Genomic DNA, 18,565 nt, shown 5'->3' on the forward strand with positions numbered 1-18,565 from the left:
CACTGGGCCAACTCATAAACGAGTCAGCAGCAAGACCCTAAGTATCAGCTGCCTGAAAAGGAGTGGCTCGGTGGCTCGTTATCTCATGTTCGATTCATATGAATCTGTTCGCACATACCGGTAAAAGTACAGACAGCATGTAATCAAGAGACTACTTTCGAAACGAGCCAGTCGCTGTTGGTCTTTCACTAGTAAAGAATATCTGAAGAGACGCAGTACAGTATTTACTCGTGTTCCCATGCCTGGGTACAAGAGATGGACCGATAAGCAGTAGCTCTTTTACTACATCTACGCGTACAGATTCACTTGGCCACTCCATCTGTCAGCAGCCGGTCTGCTATTACTTGCCTTGTACTTTTGCTCGTTCAATATGCATAAATTATCTATTGTCTCTGCTGAAATCTGGAGATAGCAGGAGACACGTACTCCTCCACATATCCCTCCTCCAGTCGTCGCTTTTTGTTCTCTCGCATTCGTCGCTCTCGCTCCTGAAGCTGCTCCAGTCGCATCTGCCGCTCGTCCACCACACCCTTCTTTTTCTTCTTTTGCAGCTCCTTGCTGACGGCCGTCTCCTCGTCGGCCAGATGGGGTTGCAGCTCGGGCATGTCGTCGTCCGACTCTTGTGCCCGCTTCTTGTTGGGCTCCGTGATCTCCTCCATCTGCTCTCGGGCCGTCTTTCGTCGCCGGTCCTTGTCCATGGCGATTCGTCCAATGTCTTCGGGATCCATGGTGATCATCTCGGGCTGGAGCTTCTGCAGCAGTGTTCGCACCTCCTCCTCTCGTCGCTGGTGTCGCGTCTGGTAAGGGTTGACTTCCAGAGCGTCAAAGTTGGCCTCTCCGGCTCCGGGAATGATGAGTGAAGAGAAGCCCTCGGAGTGGCCTACTCCAAGGATGTCTTCAAACGGCACAAACTGCGCGCTGCTCACCTTCCAGTCGGGATGCATGTTGTGTTGCATATAGGGCTGCTTGGGTCGAGGAGCAGATTGCACGTCCTTCCACACGGTGATGGTGTTTCCGTGGCCCACAGAAAGCAGGTTGGAGTCAGACCAGTTAACCGTCTGGGGCGCCACCTTGGTTCGGGGCAGACGCAGCACCTCCTTGTAGGTGTTTCTGATATCCCAGACCTTGACGGACGAGTCGGAGCCAGCCGTGGCCAGGTATCGTCCTGATCGGTCGACAGAAACGTCGTTCACGGGGCCTCGATGGGCCAGCATCTTGACCAGAGGCTCGTCCACGTTGGGCGACCACATGGTCACGGTTCCGTTGGAGTGGCCGAGATTCATGATGGCATTATAGGGGTTCTGGCACTGGGAGGTGGTGGGGCCCAGTCTGGTCTTGAAGGCAGCCACTTGCTTACCAATAGATACATCCTGGTAAAAGAGCATGCTGGTGAGACCCGACGATACGAGCAGGTAGTGGTAGGGCAGGAAATCGAGGTTGGTCATTTCGATCTGCTGCTTGAGTCTGTGTACTTCGGATCCCTGGTGGTCATAGATGAAGACATTCCTTTTCTGGGCCACAGCAAAGTATTGGTCGTTATGGAGCCACTGGACCGCACGAACAGTCTCGTTGAGGTTGAGTTCAAACTGTAGACGTCCCTCTCGCCAGTCAAACGCTGCCACATGGCCCTTTCGGCCTCCAATGAGCAGCTTTCGGCCTGTTCGGGTGAAGTTGATGTCATAGGGGCCAAAGTCGGGCAGCTTGAGGTCGTAGGCCTTTTTCTTGGTGGAAATATCAACCGACGCCTTGATCTCCTCCTGCGTCACCTTGTGGGTCGCCTCCATTTCGTTTTCGGCCTCTAGAAAGCCCTGTTCCTCCAACAGCAGCATTTCTGTCTTTTTCGCCGCCTCCTTGGCCTCCTGGGTGTGGCTCTCCACCCGCTTGAGATCCTTACGGAGCTCCTTGTTTCGGGCCGTCTTCCAGGCCGGCTTCTTCTTTGGTGCTTCAGACATGGTTGGTTGTCTATTGGCTGCTGTATATGGTGCTGGTCTGCTGGTGCTTGGTGATAATTCTGTGATGTTGGGGCCTAGGGGAAAAAAATATTTTAAACTTCACCACCTACATATTGCATTGCATGATTATATAATATGGAGTAGTGGCACCGGTGAGACCACAACCGCTTCTCTTCATCCAGAAATGTCGAATATGTTGGATTTTCCGGCAACAAACATAATGTCGCATGCTAACTACAAGTATGCAACTCTGTGTTTGTTTGCTATCCTCGTCGGTTGCATTGAACTCAGCATCGTCACCTACCTGCTCTGATTCTCTTTATGGTTGACCTGTGCGGCTCTCTAATGGCCGGGCTATGATAGAGAAAGGTACTAAGTGTGTATGGGGATGGTTGTCTGGAGGACACGTATGTATATATATTTATATACTTGCAGTGGCCAAACTAATTTTTAGAGCACAGTCGCCACATCCCCTCTGTAACGGCTCCAGCCCCCAGCTAGCTATATATAGGTCGCCATATCCCTGTCTTATCGGGTATCATCAACAGTGCCGAAAACAATGTTGCCTGCATAACTTCAAATTTTTTTTTTCGCCCAAAGTGCATGAAGGCAAAAAAATCGAACAGTGAATTTTCGCACAACACACAACATAGTACCAAACAGAGCACAGCTACCCGACAACTGACGCCGTCAGCAATGAACACAATTGACCAGCTGTTCGAGCAGGACTTTAACGACGACTGGAAGAAGGAATCGTCGCCCCATGGAGACCCCTCCAACAGTCCCGAGCATGGCAAGAGGGCTCTAGAGACGGAGCCGGCATCTCCAGCCAAAAAGGTCAAGCTGGAGAAGGATTCCGAGGACCAGGAAATGGCGCGCATGCTGGAGCGAGATCTTGCGTACAAGTCGGAGCCCGACGACGTGAATCTCGCCACTCCCAACTCTCTGACGCCCGGATCCGAATGCGATGATAAGGATCTCAAGAAGGAGATCAAACCCATAGAGATCATCGAGATCGAGGACGATGACGAGGAGAATATCCACACGGTCTCTGCAGAGACCAAGAGGGATATCAAAACCGAGATCAGCCCCGAACCCGTAAAGATCGAAGAAATCCATAGCCCCCCCGACTCGGGCTCTCTGCCTGAGTTTCTTGCATCGACTATGGATCTTCCACAACCCCCCTGCTACTCCTACAGCCACATTCCCTCTGTGTCCTCGTCTGCCGCCTCGTCTGTTAGTCCCTCTATGCCTCCCTCCACTCTTGCCTCCGCAACTGAGGAGCCCGAGTCCAAACAGAACATGGACGAGTACCTGGGCAAGATCTTCAACTTGTCTCCCGAAGACGACTTCTTTGCCACCGGAGGGTCAGACAACTCGGTCACAGACTCGTTTGCCTCCGTCAGAGAGCTCAAGCAGCAGCTCATGTCGCAACACACCCTTATGACGACATACACGTCGCTCAAAGACGTGTACCAGCGAGTGTGCAAGTCTCTTAAGGAGCGCAACGCCGAGAACCGTCGGCTGGCCAACCACATGAAGGTGCTGGTGGGAGTTATCGAACAGAACAACAAGAAGATTGCCGAAGTCGAAGACTCCAACAACAAGCTGCTGGCCCAGACCAAGACTCTCATCAACGAGAAGAAGGCGCTGCAGAACACCATCAAGGAGATGCACAAGTCCACCGACGGACTGTCCAAGATCGAGCTCTTGCGACTAACCATTAATCTCAGAGACGCCGAGATTGTGCGACTCAAGCACAAGTGCGGTGAGCTCTGATCGTTATTTATTTGCATTAAATTTATACCAAAAAAGACAACCATCAGTCAGTAGACAAAGTCTTGTAGTGTAATAGGAGAAAAAGTAAAACAAAAAAAATGAAATACCTCAGCTTGAGAGGCAAAAGATTACAGCACCCAGGATTCTCGTATGGTCTCCCACTACAATACTAACTAGGCTCTCTGGTGCTTGACTATGGCTGATCGGACGGGAAGCCGTATTTTCACCAGGATATGGCCGTAACTGGAAAGGTCGTACCCGGAATCGAACCGGGGTTACTGGAAATCGAAGTTTTCTTCAGAATCCAAGGTGATAACCGCTACACTATACAACCTGATGTTGAAAACTGGACTTTATGTCTACATGAGTGCAAAAATTCAAAAATTCAACGCCAATAACCCGGCTTATTAGGTATATAGCTGTAATGAATCATTAGCATAAAAAAAACCCGCTATCGTTGTAGGAGCGTTACAGACGACAAAGGGAGATATAAACGGTCATTGTTGATTGCCGCGGATACGCTATTCATTCTACACTAAACTAAACTCATCAATGGACTCGAAATAACTATCAATATTGAATTGGTTTACTATATCAAAATAGGGAAAGAACTACATTGTAGGCGGTCGAAAGCGTGAATGTGAAGCGGAAAAGAGAGAATAAATAGTTGGTAGAAATCACTACTCCTTGGTTGCGCCAATGGTGAACTTGTTGGGCTTGTCACAGGCGTACTTGCCGTTGAAAACGTAGACATCGTTTCCTCCGTGAAGAGGGTCGTCGTTGGAAACGCAAGAGTAGAACTCCTTAGTGCCGTAAGAAGAGAACTCTTTGACGGAGCCGTCACCGGAGAAGCCCCAGCCACCGTTGTAGCCCTTACCGGTCTCGGCTGGATGCTCGTTGACGACAAGCTGACCATTGTCGGCAACGTAAAGTTCCTTGGGAGGCTGGCCGTCAGAAATGACGTTGGCAAGAGCGTCGCCGATGGAGTCAACGGTAAAGTTGGAGTAGCCCTGGGTCAGGCCCCAGACAATGTTTTCTCCTCGGACCTGAAGGGGCTTCATGCCGGTGACGCCGGCTCCAGGAAACAGGTTAAGGACGTACTTGGGGGTGTCATTGTGGTTATCCTTCTGGTCGTTGGAGGCGGGCTGCTCACCGCAAGCAACGGGGGCTGCAATGGCGGCGGTGGCGGCAGTGAGAATGGCAAGAGACTTGAAAAGCATTGTAGAAGTGGTTATGTGTGTGTGTGTGTGTGTGTGTTTGTTGTTGGAAAACTGACAGTTGTTTGATATGGATTAGAGAGGGGAAGAGGTGGGGTTTATATATTGGAGTTTTTGGCACTTTTGCTGGCCACCGGGGGCTTTCTGATAGCAAGACTCTAGCAACTGAGCAAGTCTTTCTACGTCATGCTGAGTGTTCTCGCTTAAATATTCCTTGCGTTGTACATGCAGGCTAAGCAACGGGTGGAAGCAGAACAATGAGACATTTATCTGGGGCATGTACATGTATACTTAGAGACGAGTGGACCGAGTGGATTCATGATGCCAGATCAACCAATTTACCACCCGGAACCCGCCCAATATCTCCATATCCATCCACTACGAGTCCCATTTAGGTCGATTGAAAAGTTCGAGGATGTTAGAGTTTGGGCAAAAATAGCACCAGTAACTTCGAAACGTCATTGCACAGCCAAACGGCACAGAGTGTGGGGGCGGTGGAAGAAAAAAGACGATTGGGGATATTAATAGAAAGTTTGCAAGGTTTTTAAAAGACGGTCGGCATTGGAGATCTGAGGGGGAGGGGGGATACGGGGGTTGTGAGAAGATTCGGTAGTGACCATACTATGGTCTCTCTGGTTTGCACAATCCAAGCAACTACAGTAATGACAGCAGCCGTATTGGTTGCACTAGTTGTAGCGCACTCCTGATGCCCCAGCAGACTACTTGTAGAACCTTGAGACAATTATCATAACCGTTGAGTTAGGTTTCTACGGCATCACCTTTAAACGGCATGGTTATTCAGAATGCATCGATGAAGTGGGGATAGTAGTGTTCGGAGGAAAGATCGTCTCACTGTATTGAGAGACACGTGGATACGAGTGTTGAACGATGCACTGGAGAGACACATCTAAGACAATGGAGTGTGAACCGGTGGTTAATGGTGAATACAATTATCAGTCGAGTACAACTATTGCCATCATCATCTCTGAGAACCTACATCATCGCACATACACACCATAACTGCGAGTTATACCTTCAAAGGGCAGCAACCAATTGCCTTTGGCTAGGGGTTCACGGATCACATGAGAAGAGCACGGCTGTCTGGGTTTTTCCAGCGTCACATAGCAAGTATGTACAAGTCTTGGCAGTACGGATCGGATGGTATTGCGTGAGCGTGGTAGTGGTCAACCATCAGGTGAAGTACTTTACGTTACCAGCACGTGCTGTACTCATATACCCAATATCAGCATTGTCGTTAACCACGGTTGAATGTATTTACATCTATAAAATTAGTTGAATCTCTTGTTTGTCTTGTCTTAGCATATTGGTCTCTCCTCACCACTTAATACAACAGTCGGGTGGAGATCTTGAAGGGGGTCTGCTCGAGCTTCTCGTACAGAGTCTTGATGTCGGCCTGATCGACGTCAGCAATGTCGGCCATCAGGTAGGCAATATCACCACGCGACTCAGAGTACTGCTTCTCAATGTTATGGGAGGCGAAAATCTCGTTGACGGACAGAAGCACACCAGGCACGTTCTTATGCACGTACAGGATTCGCACGTGGTCGTGCTCCTCGGCGTGGTTGACCACGTTGAGGTTGACCTCGGGGAAGTTGACGGCACCAACAGAGGAACCCTCGTTGATGTACTTGGTGAGAGCGGTGCCGACCTCGATACCAATGGCGGACTGGGCCTCCTCGGTGGAGCCTCCAATATGGGGAGACATGATGAGGTTGGGCAGGGTGAGGAGCTCATTGGTCCACTCGTTGAGGTGGGAGCCAAACTCGTTTGAGCCGTTCTTGGCAGGCTCCTTGGGGAAGACGTCGACGGCGGCTCCAGCAAGCTTTCCGGACTTCATGGCAGAGATGAGCTCGGGAATGTCAATGACCTTGCCTCGGGCGTTGTTGATGAGGTACGAGCCGTTCTTCATGCCGTCGAACTGGGCCTTGGACATGAGGTTCATGGTCTCGGGCAGCTCGGGCACGTGCAGAGAGACGTAGTCGGCCTGGGCCAGCAGCTCGGCAAGGGTGGGCACCTGCTTGGCGGTACCGAGACCCATGATCATGATCACGTCGTAGTAAATGACGTTCATGCCCATGGACTCGGCGAGAACGGACAGCTGGGAGCCAATGTGGCCGTAGCCCACAATTCCGAGAGTCTTGCCTCGGATCTCCCAGCACTTGGCGGAGACCTTGTTCCAGGTGCCGGCGTGCATCTCGATGTTTCGGTCGCCCAGCTGTCGCGACAGCATGATGATCTCGCAGATGACCAGCTCGGCCACAGACCGCGAGTTGGAGAAAGGCGAGTTGAACACGGCAATACCGTTGTTGGCGGCGTACTCGAGATCGACCTGGTTGGTACCGATGCAGAAACAACCAATGGCAATGAGGTTCTTGGCCTCCTTGAGCACCCGTGAGTTGAGCTTGGTCTTGGATCGGATACCAACCACCTGCACATCTCGGATCTTCTCAATCAGCTCCTCCTCGTCCAGCGACGACTTGTGGGTCTCCACCTGGTAGCCCTGGCCCTCGAGAATGTCAATGGCTGTCTGGTTGACGTTTTCCAGCAGCAGGATCTTGATGTCGCCGGTGGAAAACGGCTTCAGCTTGTTGGTTCGCGCAGCGGTGTAAGAGTATCGTCGCTGTCGGGGCTTGCCCTGGAACGAGCCCGAGACGGGCGATCCGTACGACGTGATGGGCGAAGACGAGACCGAAACCTCGTTTTCGTTCACGGGAATGTTGACGGCGGACATGGTGTGGCGGGGGTTGTTGGCGATGTAACGACGACTGGTCTGTTCGTATGTGCGACAATGCACCGTTTTATCTGTGGGCCGTTTTAGGTTCGAAATTTTGTCTGAACTATGACGCATCCATTTCATGCAATCACGTGTACCTGAGACTAAGCACAAGTCGAGATAGCACCATACAAGCGGTGAATAGTCTGAGTCACGATAGATATACGATATACGCCACTTGCTGTTGATTACTCAGCCAAAACAAACAAAAAAACCCCTCCCTCCCACAACACTACATGGTCTCCATAACATAAATATATCCACTTTTACTTCTTGTCCAAACTGTGGCTGTGGCTGATGGGTGGCTAACTCCCTCAATGGACTCACAAAGTTCCTGGTCCCAGGCAGAAAAGGTTTGTCAAATTTTGATTTTTTTTTTTTGGAAGTTTTTTTTGGAAGTTTTTTTTATTTCCCCTTCTCTTGTCTTGGTCTGAGTCATCTACAGCAAGCGAGTACTCGTATCAGCGAATCAGACGGAAAATAACTGCGTTAGAATTGACCAAACAGCGGTCACGTGACGGAAGTCTTGGTCTCTGCAACGGCCCCCTTCCCGAGCCAGACGTGTCGCCAAGTCGCTACCGGTAGCGCTCTCGTTTCCGTCGCCTTCTCCATAGTTTACGCCACAACTGCAGCCAAACCCTAAGACATGACTCTGGCCGATCCGAGTGGGCTCAACGGTAGGAGGTGGAGCAGTACGTGGTTGAAGGCTTGAAGGAAGCAGGTGAATCGGGGCGGTGCAATACGATACGGATGTTGCAGTGGAGTGGCTACAGTACGAGTGCGGCACTGGGCGAGTATCACTGTGGTACTCATACTTACAGTTGAGAATGGTGTTGGGTCGAAACTGGGGAGTGGGTTCTGGTTGGACGATCATGATGCGGGTGGTGAGTGGAGCTGCGGTGACGACACAGACCGTGTCACTCCGTGGGCATATATAAAGACCGTGGTTCGTCTTGGCCTGCCTCACTCCTCACACACATTCGTCCAGGTCAATACAAGGTCTAACATGGTACGTCAGACATGTGTGTCGCTCTGAGTCTATCATTGACCTGTCCAGAAGGGGCAGAGAGGTACGGAAGGGGAGGTCCGGAGGGAGGTCCGGGCAATGGAAAGATCTAGGGCACTCTCTAGAGTAAGTGCAAAATGCATATCAACATGGCTTTTTTTTTTTTTTTCACCGCATCAATCGCATCGCTCTGACCTTTCTGGCAACTCTCTTCAACCACTATCGACATCGACATCATGTACGACAGTTAAAGCCAAAGTCTTTTTTTCGGGGTCTGAAAAAGAGTGCAACTTTCGCCAGAAGGGGCGGAACCCGGCTGTGGAAGGAGAATGACACGGTTACGGGAGGGAAGAGTCGGCGAATCAATCATCGAGACGGCTCCGAATCCACTGGTCTTGGTCTTGTCTCCACACTCCTCTTGGAAGGCGGCCCAAGTGGGTCCTCGTCGCACTTTGTCGAGACCAAGTGATTTACCTCTGGACCCTGCCACAAATCTCGCAACAAAACATTGCTCCAAGGCACCATTGTCGCTGCTACTAAATGCTGAAGAAGACATGGGGATTGATAAAGGCGTCCGAAATGTCCAAGATCCTCGTTTTCCTTTTTCCAGCAAAAAAATGCCCAAAATGAACTACATTTACTCTACCATATGTACTCCTCACTTACCTGCCTTTTAGTTAGAGTTTTTAGTTGGAATTTGTTGAAAAAAAAAGTCTGCTGGGGGTTCAAAATCAATGTTGCGAAGGGAGGAGGGGAAAACCATGGACACAAAGAGATAGCCAATGTATGGTTAGTTAACAAATGTCTTATAATATTGGGGTGTTTACATACAAATAGTTCTGGTTATCTACATATTAATCACTATCCATCATTCTACATAGTTTCGAATAATACTTAGAGTTTACTTTACCAGTTGATAGACTACAATGTGGTACTTGGATTTGTCGATCCCATGGGCACACCACTCAACCAGACTCGGCGTTACACACCAACATTTACCACAGTTGTGGTGTCATGGTTTCTCCTCCGCAACTTATAAAGACCTCTTTATCTCTCTATTTGGCGCTCTGACGTCCCCAACTATGTCCCTGGCTAACATGTCCACCCCGCCCGAAAATTCAGAATAGAGTTGCGCATCGCCTTAGGGACGTCTCTCGGCGACACTAGTCTCATATCTATTCCCCAGTGCCTACACAACACCATGTGGAGACGGTTTTCCGGATGGCGACACTTTTCCAGCGCCGCGTCGCGGTCGTCGCGCTACAACTCTTTCCGGGGCTCGCACAACCAGGGCCCCTTTCCCATCCGAATCCAGTGGAACCACAAGACAGCAAAGATCGCCGGAGCCGTGGGCGCCCTGGGAGTCGCCTTCTACGTCACCCACCTGGAGAAGGCTCCGGTGACGGGACGAACCCGATTCATGTGCATTTCCGAGTCTCTGGAGCGCCAGATTGGCGATTCGGAGTTTGAACAGCAACTGCAGGAGTTCAAGCCGTACCTGCTGCCCGACAACTCACCCACGGTCCAACGGGTCAAGAAGATCATGCGCCGAATCATCGCCGTGTCGGATATCAAGGATCTGGACTGGCGAGTGTTTGTGGTGGACAAACCGGGCATGCCTCCCAACGCCTTTGTCATGCCCAACGGAAAGGTGTTTGTCTTCTCGTCCATCCTGCCCATCTGTGGCGATGACGACGGTCTGGCTACAGTTCTGGCTCACGAAACAGCCCATCAGGTGGCTCGACACACGGCCGAAAAGCTGTCGTGGGCGCCCATCTACATGCTTATTGGTTTTGCGCTGTATGCAGTGACTGGATCCGACGCCTTCAATCGGTTCATTGTCTCGTCGCTCATGGAAAAGCCCTCCAGCAGACACATGGAGACCGAGGCCGACTACATTGGGCTGATGATGATGTCCAAGGCGTGCTTTGACCCGCATGCTGCCATTGGTCTGTGGGAACGAATGCTTAAGGCCGAGGGCAGCAATGCGCTCATGAGCAAGATGCAGTTCTTATCTACCCATCCGTCGTCGGAGCGACGAATCCAGAACATGATCAAGTGGCAGCCGGAGGCCGACGAGGAGCGACGCAAGGCTGGATGTGATGAACATGACCATCATTGGACCGGGTTTCAGGGGCTGTCCAAACATTACTAGACGTCGGAACAGGCCAAACGAGTCGACCTACAGCGTTGGTCTTCACCCTTGATCCTCGATTTCTTGGCTTATTGATTGAGAAGCCTTTGCTCAATCCTCTGCTCAATCCTCTGAACACCCCTGCCAGCCGTGTTTGGGCCAATTTGTATATATAATAGATAGATGTTAGATGAATGGTCCATAATCAGCCTTGAAGCAGTCGAAGCGGTTGAAACCGAGCCATTGAAGCAGTCATAATCATCGCATAGAAGCCATAACCATCGCATAGAAGATCGAAGCCATCATAATCATCGCAATGGCACACTAGCACGTGCTCGTGCTCGTACTCGATCGTACTCGTAATCGTAATCGTAATCGTAATCGTAATCGTACTCGTACCGGTTCTATGCATAGACGCACACGGAAGATGGCATATATACGACCGGAGATAGTTTGATTGTTTCACCTGCCTCGACACCGTGAGGGATTATCATGCTGTGACCGTGGACAAAGTGGACGAAGACACGGACGAAGACACCCACAAAGACACGGACAAAAACATGACTATCGCCGGTCGAGAGGGAAGCATAAAGTGGGCTGTTCGTAGTTGAACTCTGGAGGTGTGGGCGGATCTCCTCCGCACTCCATCTATCAAGGTCACATATCTGTAGTTCTGTTACCCCTCGGTGGCAAAACCCGAGTGCTACAAGTTGCTGTCAAAGTGCAAGGTGCCAAATTATTTATCTCCACGTCTCGTCCATTTGCCGCAGTTCTGCCCGGTCCCTTGCTAGCCGACTTGTGCCTCCTTGTCCGGTCCGAACCTCGGTAAGTTGGCGATAGTCCTCTATCGAACTCTCAAAGAGAAGAGGAAGACAAGACGAGAAGCAAAGTTGGCATGGTTCAAAAGTGCTTTTCCCAAGTAAGACACGCTAGCTACATTTTGTCGAACCATGGCTGGACAACTGCCTTTGCTGGCCCAAGTACTTATATACTCGTAGCTACTTATGTACTGTACAGAAATCATTCACTCACACAGCACCGACACTCAGCACAGCAACACGACTCGTTCACCTCAGTCCACCGGCTGTCACATTCTCCTACCGCTGTCACATTCTCCTACAAGTAGTCGTTCGCTACCGCCGCCACCGTGCATCACTCTCCCTCTGCCATTAATTAACTGCTACAATACTGAAATTAGCACCGTCACGATACAGTCCCATAAAGCACTCGGGACCAGCCCAAATCCAAATTCGGAGGCCATACAAGAGTCGCAAACGGACCGAAAAGAGGCCGAAAAGGGCATTTGAAGACTCCAACCGCCTTTATCGTCGTCAATAGTGTCCCAAACCGCTTGTCCCCCCCAAACTCGACCTCATTCACCGACTTTTCAGGCTCATTTACCGACTCAGTCTCATTTACCCCTGCCCCTCCCTACAGTGTGTACATGCATAATCATGTTCACCTCCAGAGTTTCCGAAGCAAGCACCACCAACTTTATCCGGCCGACGGCACGGTCTCACATCCACTTTTTTTTCGCCTTCATCGCCGCAACCGTCCACCAACTGCTGCTCATGCTCTACCAACTGCTTGGAGACGGCTACCTCAAGTCGTTTGTCGACACAGGTATCACGCTGGCCCAACAGTCGGGGCTTTCGGGTATCGTCAACGCCTTGACTTCAGAGGCCAAACTGCGGATCGATAAACGGTCCATCATCAAAAAGCTGCTAGAGGACCAGGAAAACGCCGAGTCGTACTTTGACTGGCTCAAGGCGTCCAGCGAACTCGACTATCTGCTCGGCAACCAGGAATGGAAGGAAAGAGACGAGTGTCCAGCTTACGATTACGAATACGTCCGACTCCGATTGGACGAACTGAGACACGCCCGAACCAATAACGACACCACCCGACTGCTTTACCTCGTGCGAACAACGTGGAGTAGAAACCTCGGCAACCTCGGAGACGTCAAGCTCTACCACAACTCCTTTACCGGAACCAAACGACTCATCGAAGACTACATTCTGGAATGCGAACTGGCTCTCAACGCGCTCCTGGCAGCCGGAAACGACAAGATCCCGGACCAGGAGCTGCTCACGGAGCTGCTCAACACCAGAAAGGCATTTGGACGAACTGCCCTTCTGCTGTCCGGCGGAGGATGTCTCGGTCTGCTCCACACCGGTGTTCTCCAGGCCCTCTCAGACACATCGCTCTTGCCCCACGTCATATCGGGTTCGTCGGCAGGCTCAATCATGGCCGCGGGACTGTGCATTCACAAAGACGAAGAACACGAGGCTTTCATCACCGAGCTCATGGAGCGAGACTTTGACATTTTCGAAGAGTCCGGAAACGAAGACACGGTGCTCGAACGAGTGTCTCGAATGCTCAAACATGGATCGCTACTCGACAACAGATATATGCAGGACACTATGCGAGAATTATTTGGCGACATGACCTTTCTGGAGGCCTACAACCGGACTCGCCGTATTCTCAACGTTACGGTATCGTCTGCTGGCATCTACGAAATGCCTCGTTTGCTCAACTACCTGACGGCCCCCAACGTACTCATTTGGTCGGCTGTCTGCGCCTCCTGCTCGGTGCCTCTCATTTTCAATGCCTACACTCTGCTTGAAAAGGAGCCCAAAACAGGAGCTATTCAGACCTGGAACGCTTCTTCGCTGCGGTTCATTGACGGATCCGTCTATGCCGACGTGCCCATTGCGCGTCTCTCAGAAATGTTCAATGTAAATCATTTCATTGTCTCGCAGGTAAACCCTCACGTTGCTCCTTTCCTCAAGCTCACAGAAGACAAGGCCAACCCGGACTCGGTCGACGAAATCTACACGCTCAAGCTTTGGCACAACTTCAAGACGCTGGTCACCGACGAGGTCATGCACCAGTTGCAGGTGCTGTACGAGTTTGGCATCTTCAAGAACCTGTGTTCGAAAATGGGAGGCGTACTGTCCCAGCGATACAAGGGAGACATCACAATCCTGCCCCAGGTCCATCTCTCAGAGCTCCCGGGAATTCTTACTAACCCCACTGCCGCATACATGAAGGACACCAACCGACGAGGTGCCCAGGCCACTTATCGAAAGATCTCGCTCATTCGAAACCACTGTGCCATTGAGTTGGCGCTGGATCGAGCTATCCACGAACTCAAGGCCCGTATGCTCCCCTCCAAGCTTGGATCAGGACGTACATCCCCGCAAGGTACTTTTAAGCATTCGCAGTCGTCCAACCAGATTTCTGCGCTCAAACCTCCTTCTCGTCACATGTCTGCTTCATCGGCAACCACAGCACATACGCGTCTTCGGAACCGAAAGTCGTTTTCTCATGCACGTATCAAGAGTGATGCGGCCGCTGTGTTCGACAAGGAGCCTATTCACGAGACGCCCAAGTCGTCGCCTCAGAGCTCGTATGTCAACTTGCACCGATCTGCAAGTGAGCGGTCGAGACGACCCAAGTCTGCATTCAATCTGGGCTCTCTGCCGACCTCTCCTCTTTATCATCCGCATCTGACCCACTCCATGTCTATGGGGGGAGCCAATCAGGCGCCTCTGTACAATCCTGGGCGCGGTTCTGTGTCTCAGAACACCTCCCCTGGGACCAAAATCCCCGGAAACGCTGATCCGTCGTACTTTGATGGACCCAACAATGTGCGTTTCCACTGGGACAGCGACGACGACGATGTGCGAGAGACGGAGTTCCTCAACAACATGTCTTCGTCGTCTTCACGAAGAGTTTCTCCTGTCCAGAGTCGTCGAGCCAGTGTTGATGGACTGCGAAACTCTGTCGTATCCACCGCCACCAGTGTCACCGACGGTTCCGTGTCCAGCAGACCGTCCCGAGCGTGGGAGAGCATTTCCCAGCTGTTTGAAGGGGACGAGAACTGTTCTGACTCGTGCTAACCTGTGGCATGGCTAACGTTGATATACAATAGACAGTATCGGTATCGATATGACAATACATTTTGGGTAGATGAGCGATCGAAGATAGAACCAGCAACTACTAATACGCCTACGGTTAAGGCTTTCATGAGCATTTGCAGCTTATGATTGTTGTTACAGTATTTTTTCTTTCTTTCTTCTGTTTCTTGTTTCTTCTCAACTAGAGTTCACTAAAGTTGCTTTTGTTAGTTGGAATTAGTTGGGGATAATATACAGTCTTATTTGATCGACTTTACCTGAGATTTGGGCGGCAAATAACTTGATGAACCCTTCCAAATGGTCTATTGAGGGATTCTATTTTCCTAATATTCTCTTATTGCATCATTACTTATTGGTAGGCTGTTTCTGGTCAATTACATAGTGCATATAAAGTTCAAGTTAGCACCTGCGGGAATCGAACCGCAGCGTGAAAAAACTACACCTCTTGATCCATCGCCAATCATCCAGATCATCTCACACACAAAAATGCTGCGAACCCGTGCCTTTTCCACGTCGGCGCGAGTGCTGAGCTACATTGGAAAGCAGCCCATTCTCGTTCCCGAGTCGGTGACGCTGCAGATCTCGCCCACTGAGGTGGTGGTTGAGGGTCCTCTGGGACGAGTCCAGATGTCCAAGCCGACTTTTGTCAACATTGCATCGTCCCAGGACACCATGAGCTCCGGCTCTGTGCTGTCTGTGTCGGTTAACGACGCCACCAACAAGACGCAGCGAGCCATGTGGGGCACCATGCGAGGCCTCATCAACAACCATGTGACTGGTGTGACTGATGGCCATGTCGCTCTTCTGACCTTGGTGGGAACTGGATACCGAGCTGGAGTCGAGAAGGACGCCCACACCGGCGCTCCCATTGTCTCCGTTCGATGCGGTTTCTCCCACCCCATCAACTTTGTCATTCCTGCTGGCATCGAGGTGACTACACCCATCCCCACTCGAATTCTCATCAAGGGCGCTGACAAACAGCAGGTCAAGCTGTTTGGAGCTTCCATTCGACTCAAGCGACCCCCGGAGCCTTACAAGGGCAAGGGAATCTACCTCGACGACGAGACCATCACCCGAAAGGCCACCAAGGTGAAATAAATGTAAATAGATTGGTTATGAAAAGATTTGACACGACACCAGTAGCATGTGGCTTCTGTTGAGGTTAGCATGAATCGCGCAACCAACAAACCTGTAGAAACAGAACCTGTACTTGTACAGTAGCGCACGCCGCTTTGGCTATACCCTCGCATGACATATCTCGAACGATACCCCGACAAGAGGCGATGACAAGGATACCAACTCGTCTGAATGAGTATCTGAGTCTGACAGTCCGATAAGATACCGAAGCAGTTCTCGTACTACAGGCTAATGTATATATCATATCCAACAAACGGCTCGCTCTAGAGACTCTCATTATTGATATTATCCCAAAATGGATCCATAGGCCGCTACATTCACGTCTACAACTCAAGCAGGCTAGTCATTCTATGTACATAAGCTGAATGTCGACAGTAGCGTCGCATTCTAGGATTCGTCAACATGACAAGGTCTAGTTAACAAGATGTTCCTCCTCATCAATGATGAGGGGATCAATGAGTGAGTCGGCCAGGTTGACGACTCGTCCGTCTGGGAAGGTCAGAGACCACTCGAGCACTCGGAACTTTTCTCGGCCGGAGGCTCGTCGCGAGTTGAAATGCATGATGGCCTCGGCCTTGTTTCCCTTGACGGGGAAGGAGAAGTCCACCTTTCCAACAAGAGGACGAATGGTTCCCGACACCCAGGTGTAGGCACTGGCGAATCGGATACCCGAGCCCAGCTCCTCGTTGGCCAGGGGCGACTTTCGGAGCGTGTACATGCAAGATGAGACCTGCGAAGACGACATCTTCTCGTAGTTGAAGGAGAAGGCCAGAGACACGGTCATGATGACCACAAACAGACCAAATCCGGCCCATCGGCGCATCTTGTGGCTGGTAATGTTAGGCAGCTCCGTGTCCACGGTGACAGGTGCATTGGGCACCTTTTCGGGCGTGAACGGCTCAAAGGTGTGGCCCTCGTAACGTCGCAGGTTTCGGTCTTCGGGCAGCAGCTTTTCGTCGTCCTTCTTGGCGTCGGTCGACTGCTGGTGGAGCCACAGACGGCTGGTTGTGGACAGGGGTCGGGCGACCGAGAGAGGTCGCAGCAACGAAGGCAGAGCTCGTTGGGGACGCAGTAGTCGAAGCATTGTGTGAGTGTGTGCGAGGTGTGTGGTGGACTGCTCTGATATTGTAAGACGTACGGTATATTTGCTTTTATAGTTTGTATGGGTGTGGGTAGAAGGAGCTCTCCAAAGACCACCAGTAGCAGGTGTTTGGGAGCAAGTTGCACCGGAAAGAACTAACAGAGAGATTTGCACTGTAGATGTGGGTTGGTTTATGGGCAATTGGGGGGAAAAAGACCCCTATCGATGGTCATACTGTCCGCTTAAGATTACTTTCACCTCAGATTAACTTACTTAACAAACAGACTCAGCGTTACTTGAGAAATAGCTACAATTGTATCGAGGAAACAGATGACTTCAAACCAGCACCAAAAAGTGTGGGATTGAAAAAAATGACACCGGCAATCAACTTGCAGAGTCCACCATGGTATTTCAGCTCTTTCTCAGCCGTTGTCATTACCCCCCCTCGGTTCCTAAGTAAACGCAGGTTGGTCCTCCCACCTAGCTTCAAAGTTACCCTACCGTGAAATTTCCCAAGATTTTGACATTGCAGAACCACCACCCAGATCTGATCACACACACAAAAATGTTGCCTCGACTCCGTCTCATGGCAGAGGCCACTCCCGTGCGCGTGTTCAGCCGCGGCGTGGCCCAGCTCATCTCGCCCAACGCCAACGTCCCCGCCGCCGAGGCTCCCGCTCGAAACAACTCGCCTGCGGCCGCCTACGCCCGAAAGCAGCTGGTGTCTCGAACCGGAGCTCTGGCGTTCAAGCGAGGCATGATCTCGTGGTACGACGAGAACGGCGTGCACATGCCCGCCACGGTGCTGGAGATTGATCTGTGCCAGGTGGTGGGCCACAAGACCGAGGAGAAGCACGGATACAACGCCGTCCAGGTCGGAATGGGACACAGAAACAAGGCGCTGCAGAAGATGAACAAGAGCAAACTCGGCCAGTTTTCGGCCGCCACCGTCAACCCCAAGCAGGCGGTTGCCGAGTTTCGAATCCGCGGCAAGGACGGCCTTCTTCCCATCACCACCGAGATCACTGCCTCGCACTTCAAGGTCGGCCAGTACGTCGATGTCCAGGCCACCTCCAAGGGTAAGGGATTCTCCGGAGTCATGAAGCGACACGGCTTCTCCGGTCTGCCCGCTTCCCATGGTGTTTCGCTCAAGCATCGATCCGGAGGAACTACCGGTCAAAACACCGATCCTGGACGAGTGTTCCCCGGACGAAAAATGGCCGGAAACATGGGTAACGAGACCGTCACCCTCAAGAACCAAAAGGTGCTATCCGTTGACGAGGACACCGGAATTGTCATTGTCAAGGGCATGGTCCCCGGCTCCAAGGGCAAGATTGTCAAGCTCAGCGACGCCCGAAACATGTACGGCGTGGCCGCCCATGATGTCAAGTCCAGACTCGGTCCTCTGGTCCCTGAATAAATGTATATAGATCGCATAGTGCAATAACCGCGGAAGCGGATAACAGAGAATCGACGGGGTAGATAGATGGCTTGTAGAACCGCATAAGGTCGTGGACAACAGCCCTCTCCAGGCGAATCGTT

General features: G+C 51.4%; 9 protein-coding genes and 2 non-coding genes across 11 annotated transcripts; 5 read left to right on the forward strand and 6 right to left on the reverse strand.

The window, feature by feature from the left end:
* Positions 1-383: 383 nt before the first annotated feature.
* Positions 384-1,952, reverse strand: YALI1_F13446g (uncharacterized protein; the record flags this gene model as incomplete). Its single annotated transcript, XM_505225.1, has 1 exon — positions 384-1,952. One exon carries the CDS (start codon positions 1,950-1,952, stop codon positions 384-386), a length of 1,569 nt encoding a protein of 522 aa, XP_505225.1.
* Positions 1,953-2,555: 603 nt separating this feature from the next.
* YALI1_F13452g (uncharacterized protein) lies at positions 2,556-3,731 on the forward strand (the record flags this gene model as incomplete). The annotated part of the gene is made up of 1 exon (XM_505226.2): positions 2,556-3,731. The coding sequence occupies one exon, from the start codon at positions 2,556-2,558 to the stop codon at positions 3,729-3,731; it is 1,176 nt and encodes a 391-aa protein (XP_505226.2).
* A 126-nt stretch (positions 3,732-3,857) lies between these two features.
* YALI1_F13466r lies at positions 3,858-3,976 on the reverse strand. The gene has a single exon (XR_002432158.3). It is a non-coding gene; the product is annotated as a 5S ribosomal RNA (ribosomal RNA).
* A 4-nt stretch (positions 3,977-3,980) lies between these two features.
* Positions 3,981-4,065, reverse strand: YALI1_F13467r. The gene has a single exon. It is a non-coding gene; the product is annotated as a tRNA-Gln (tRNA).
* A 346-nt stretch (positions 4,066-4,411) lies between these two features.
* YALI1_F13476g (uncharacterized protein) lies at positions 4,412-4,951 on the reverse strand (the record flags this gene model as incomplete). Its single annotated transcript, XM_505227.3, has 1 exon — positions 4,412-4,951. The coding sequence occupies one exon, from the start codon at positions 4,949-4,951 to the stop codon at positions 4,412-4,414; it is 540 nt and encodes a 179-aa protein (XP_505227.1).
* A 1,339-nt stretch (positions 4,952-6,290) lies between these two features.
* On the reverse strand, positions 6,291-7,826 carry YALI1_F13505g (uncharacterized protein; the record flags this gene model as incomplete). Its single annotated transcript, XM_505228.3, has 1 exon — positions 6,291-7,826. One exon carries the CDS (start codon positions 7,824-7,826, stop codon positions 6,291-6,293), a length of 1,536 nt encoding a protein of 511 aa, XP_505228.3.
* A 2,123-nt stretch (positions 7,827-9,949) lies between these two features.
* YALI1_F13526g (uncharacterized protein) lies at positions 9,950-10,903 on the forward strand (the record flags this gene model as incomplete). Its single annotated transcript, XM_505229.3, has 1 exon — positions 9,950-10,903. One exon carries the CDS (start codon positions 9,950-9,952, stop codon positions 10,901-10,903), a length of 954 nt encoding a protein of 317 aa, XP_505229.1.
* Positions 10,904-12,336: 1,433 nt separating this feature from the next.
* On the forward strand, positions 12,337-14,787 carry YALI1_F13550g (uncharacterized protein; the record flags this gene model as incomplete). The annotated part of the gene is made up of 1 exon (XM_505230.3): positions 12,337-14,787. One exon carries the CDS (start codon positions 12,337-12,339, stop codon positions 14,785-14,787), a length of 2,451 nt encoding a protein of 816 aa, XP_505230.1.
* A 504-nt stretch (positions 14,788-15,291) lies between these two features.
* YALI1_F13579g (mitochondrial 54S ribosomal protein uL6m) lies at positions 15,292-15,903 on the forward strand (the record flags this gene model as incomplete). Its single annotated transcript, XM_505231.3, has 1 exon — positions 15,292-15,903. One exon carries the CDS (start codon positions 15,292-15,294, stop codon positions 15,901-15,903), a length of 612 nt encoding a protein of 203 aa, XP_505231.3.
* Positions 15,904-16,354: 451 nt separating this feature from the next.
* YALI1_F13597g (uncharacterized protein) lies at positions 16,355-17,026 on the reverse strand (the record flags this gene model as incomplete). Its single annotated transcript, XM_505232.3, has 1 exon — positions 16,355-17,026. One exon carries the CDS (start codon positions 17,024-17,026, stop codon positions 16,355-16,357), a length of 672 nt encoding a protein of 223 aa, XP_505232.1.
* Positions 17,027-17,588: 562 nt separating this feature from the next.
* Positions 17,589-18,443, forward strand: YALI1_F13602g (mitochondrial 54S ribosomal protein uL3m; the record flags this gene model as incomplete). Its single annotated transcript, XM_505233.3, has 1 exon — positions 17,589-18,443. One exon carries the CDS (start codon positions 17,589-17,591, stop codon positions 18,441-18,443), a length of 855 nt encoding a protein of 284 aa, XP_505233.2.
* Positions 18,444-18,565: the final 122 nt, after the last annotated feature.

This window comes from Yarrowia lipolytica, chromosome 1F (assembly GCF_001761485.1).
Source record: "Yarrowia lipolytica chromosome 1F, complete sequence".
NCBI classification, from domain to species: domain Eukaryota; kingdom Fungi; phylum Ascomycota; class Dipodascomycetes; order Dipodascales; genus Yarrowia; species Yarrowia lipolytica.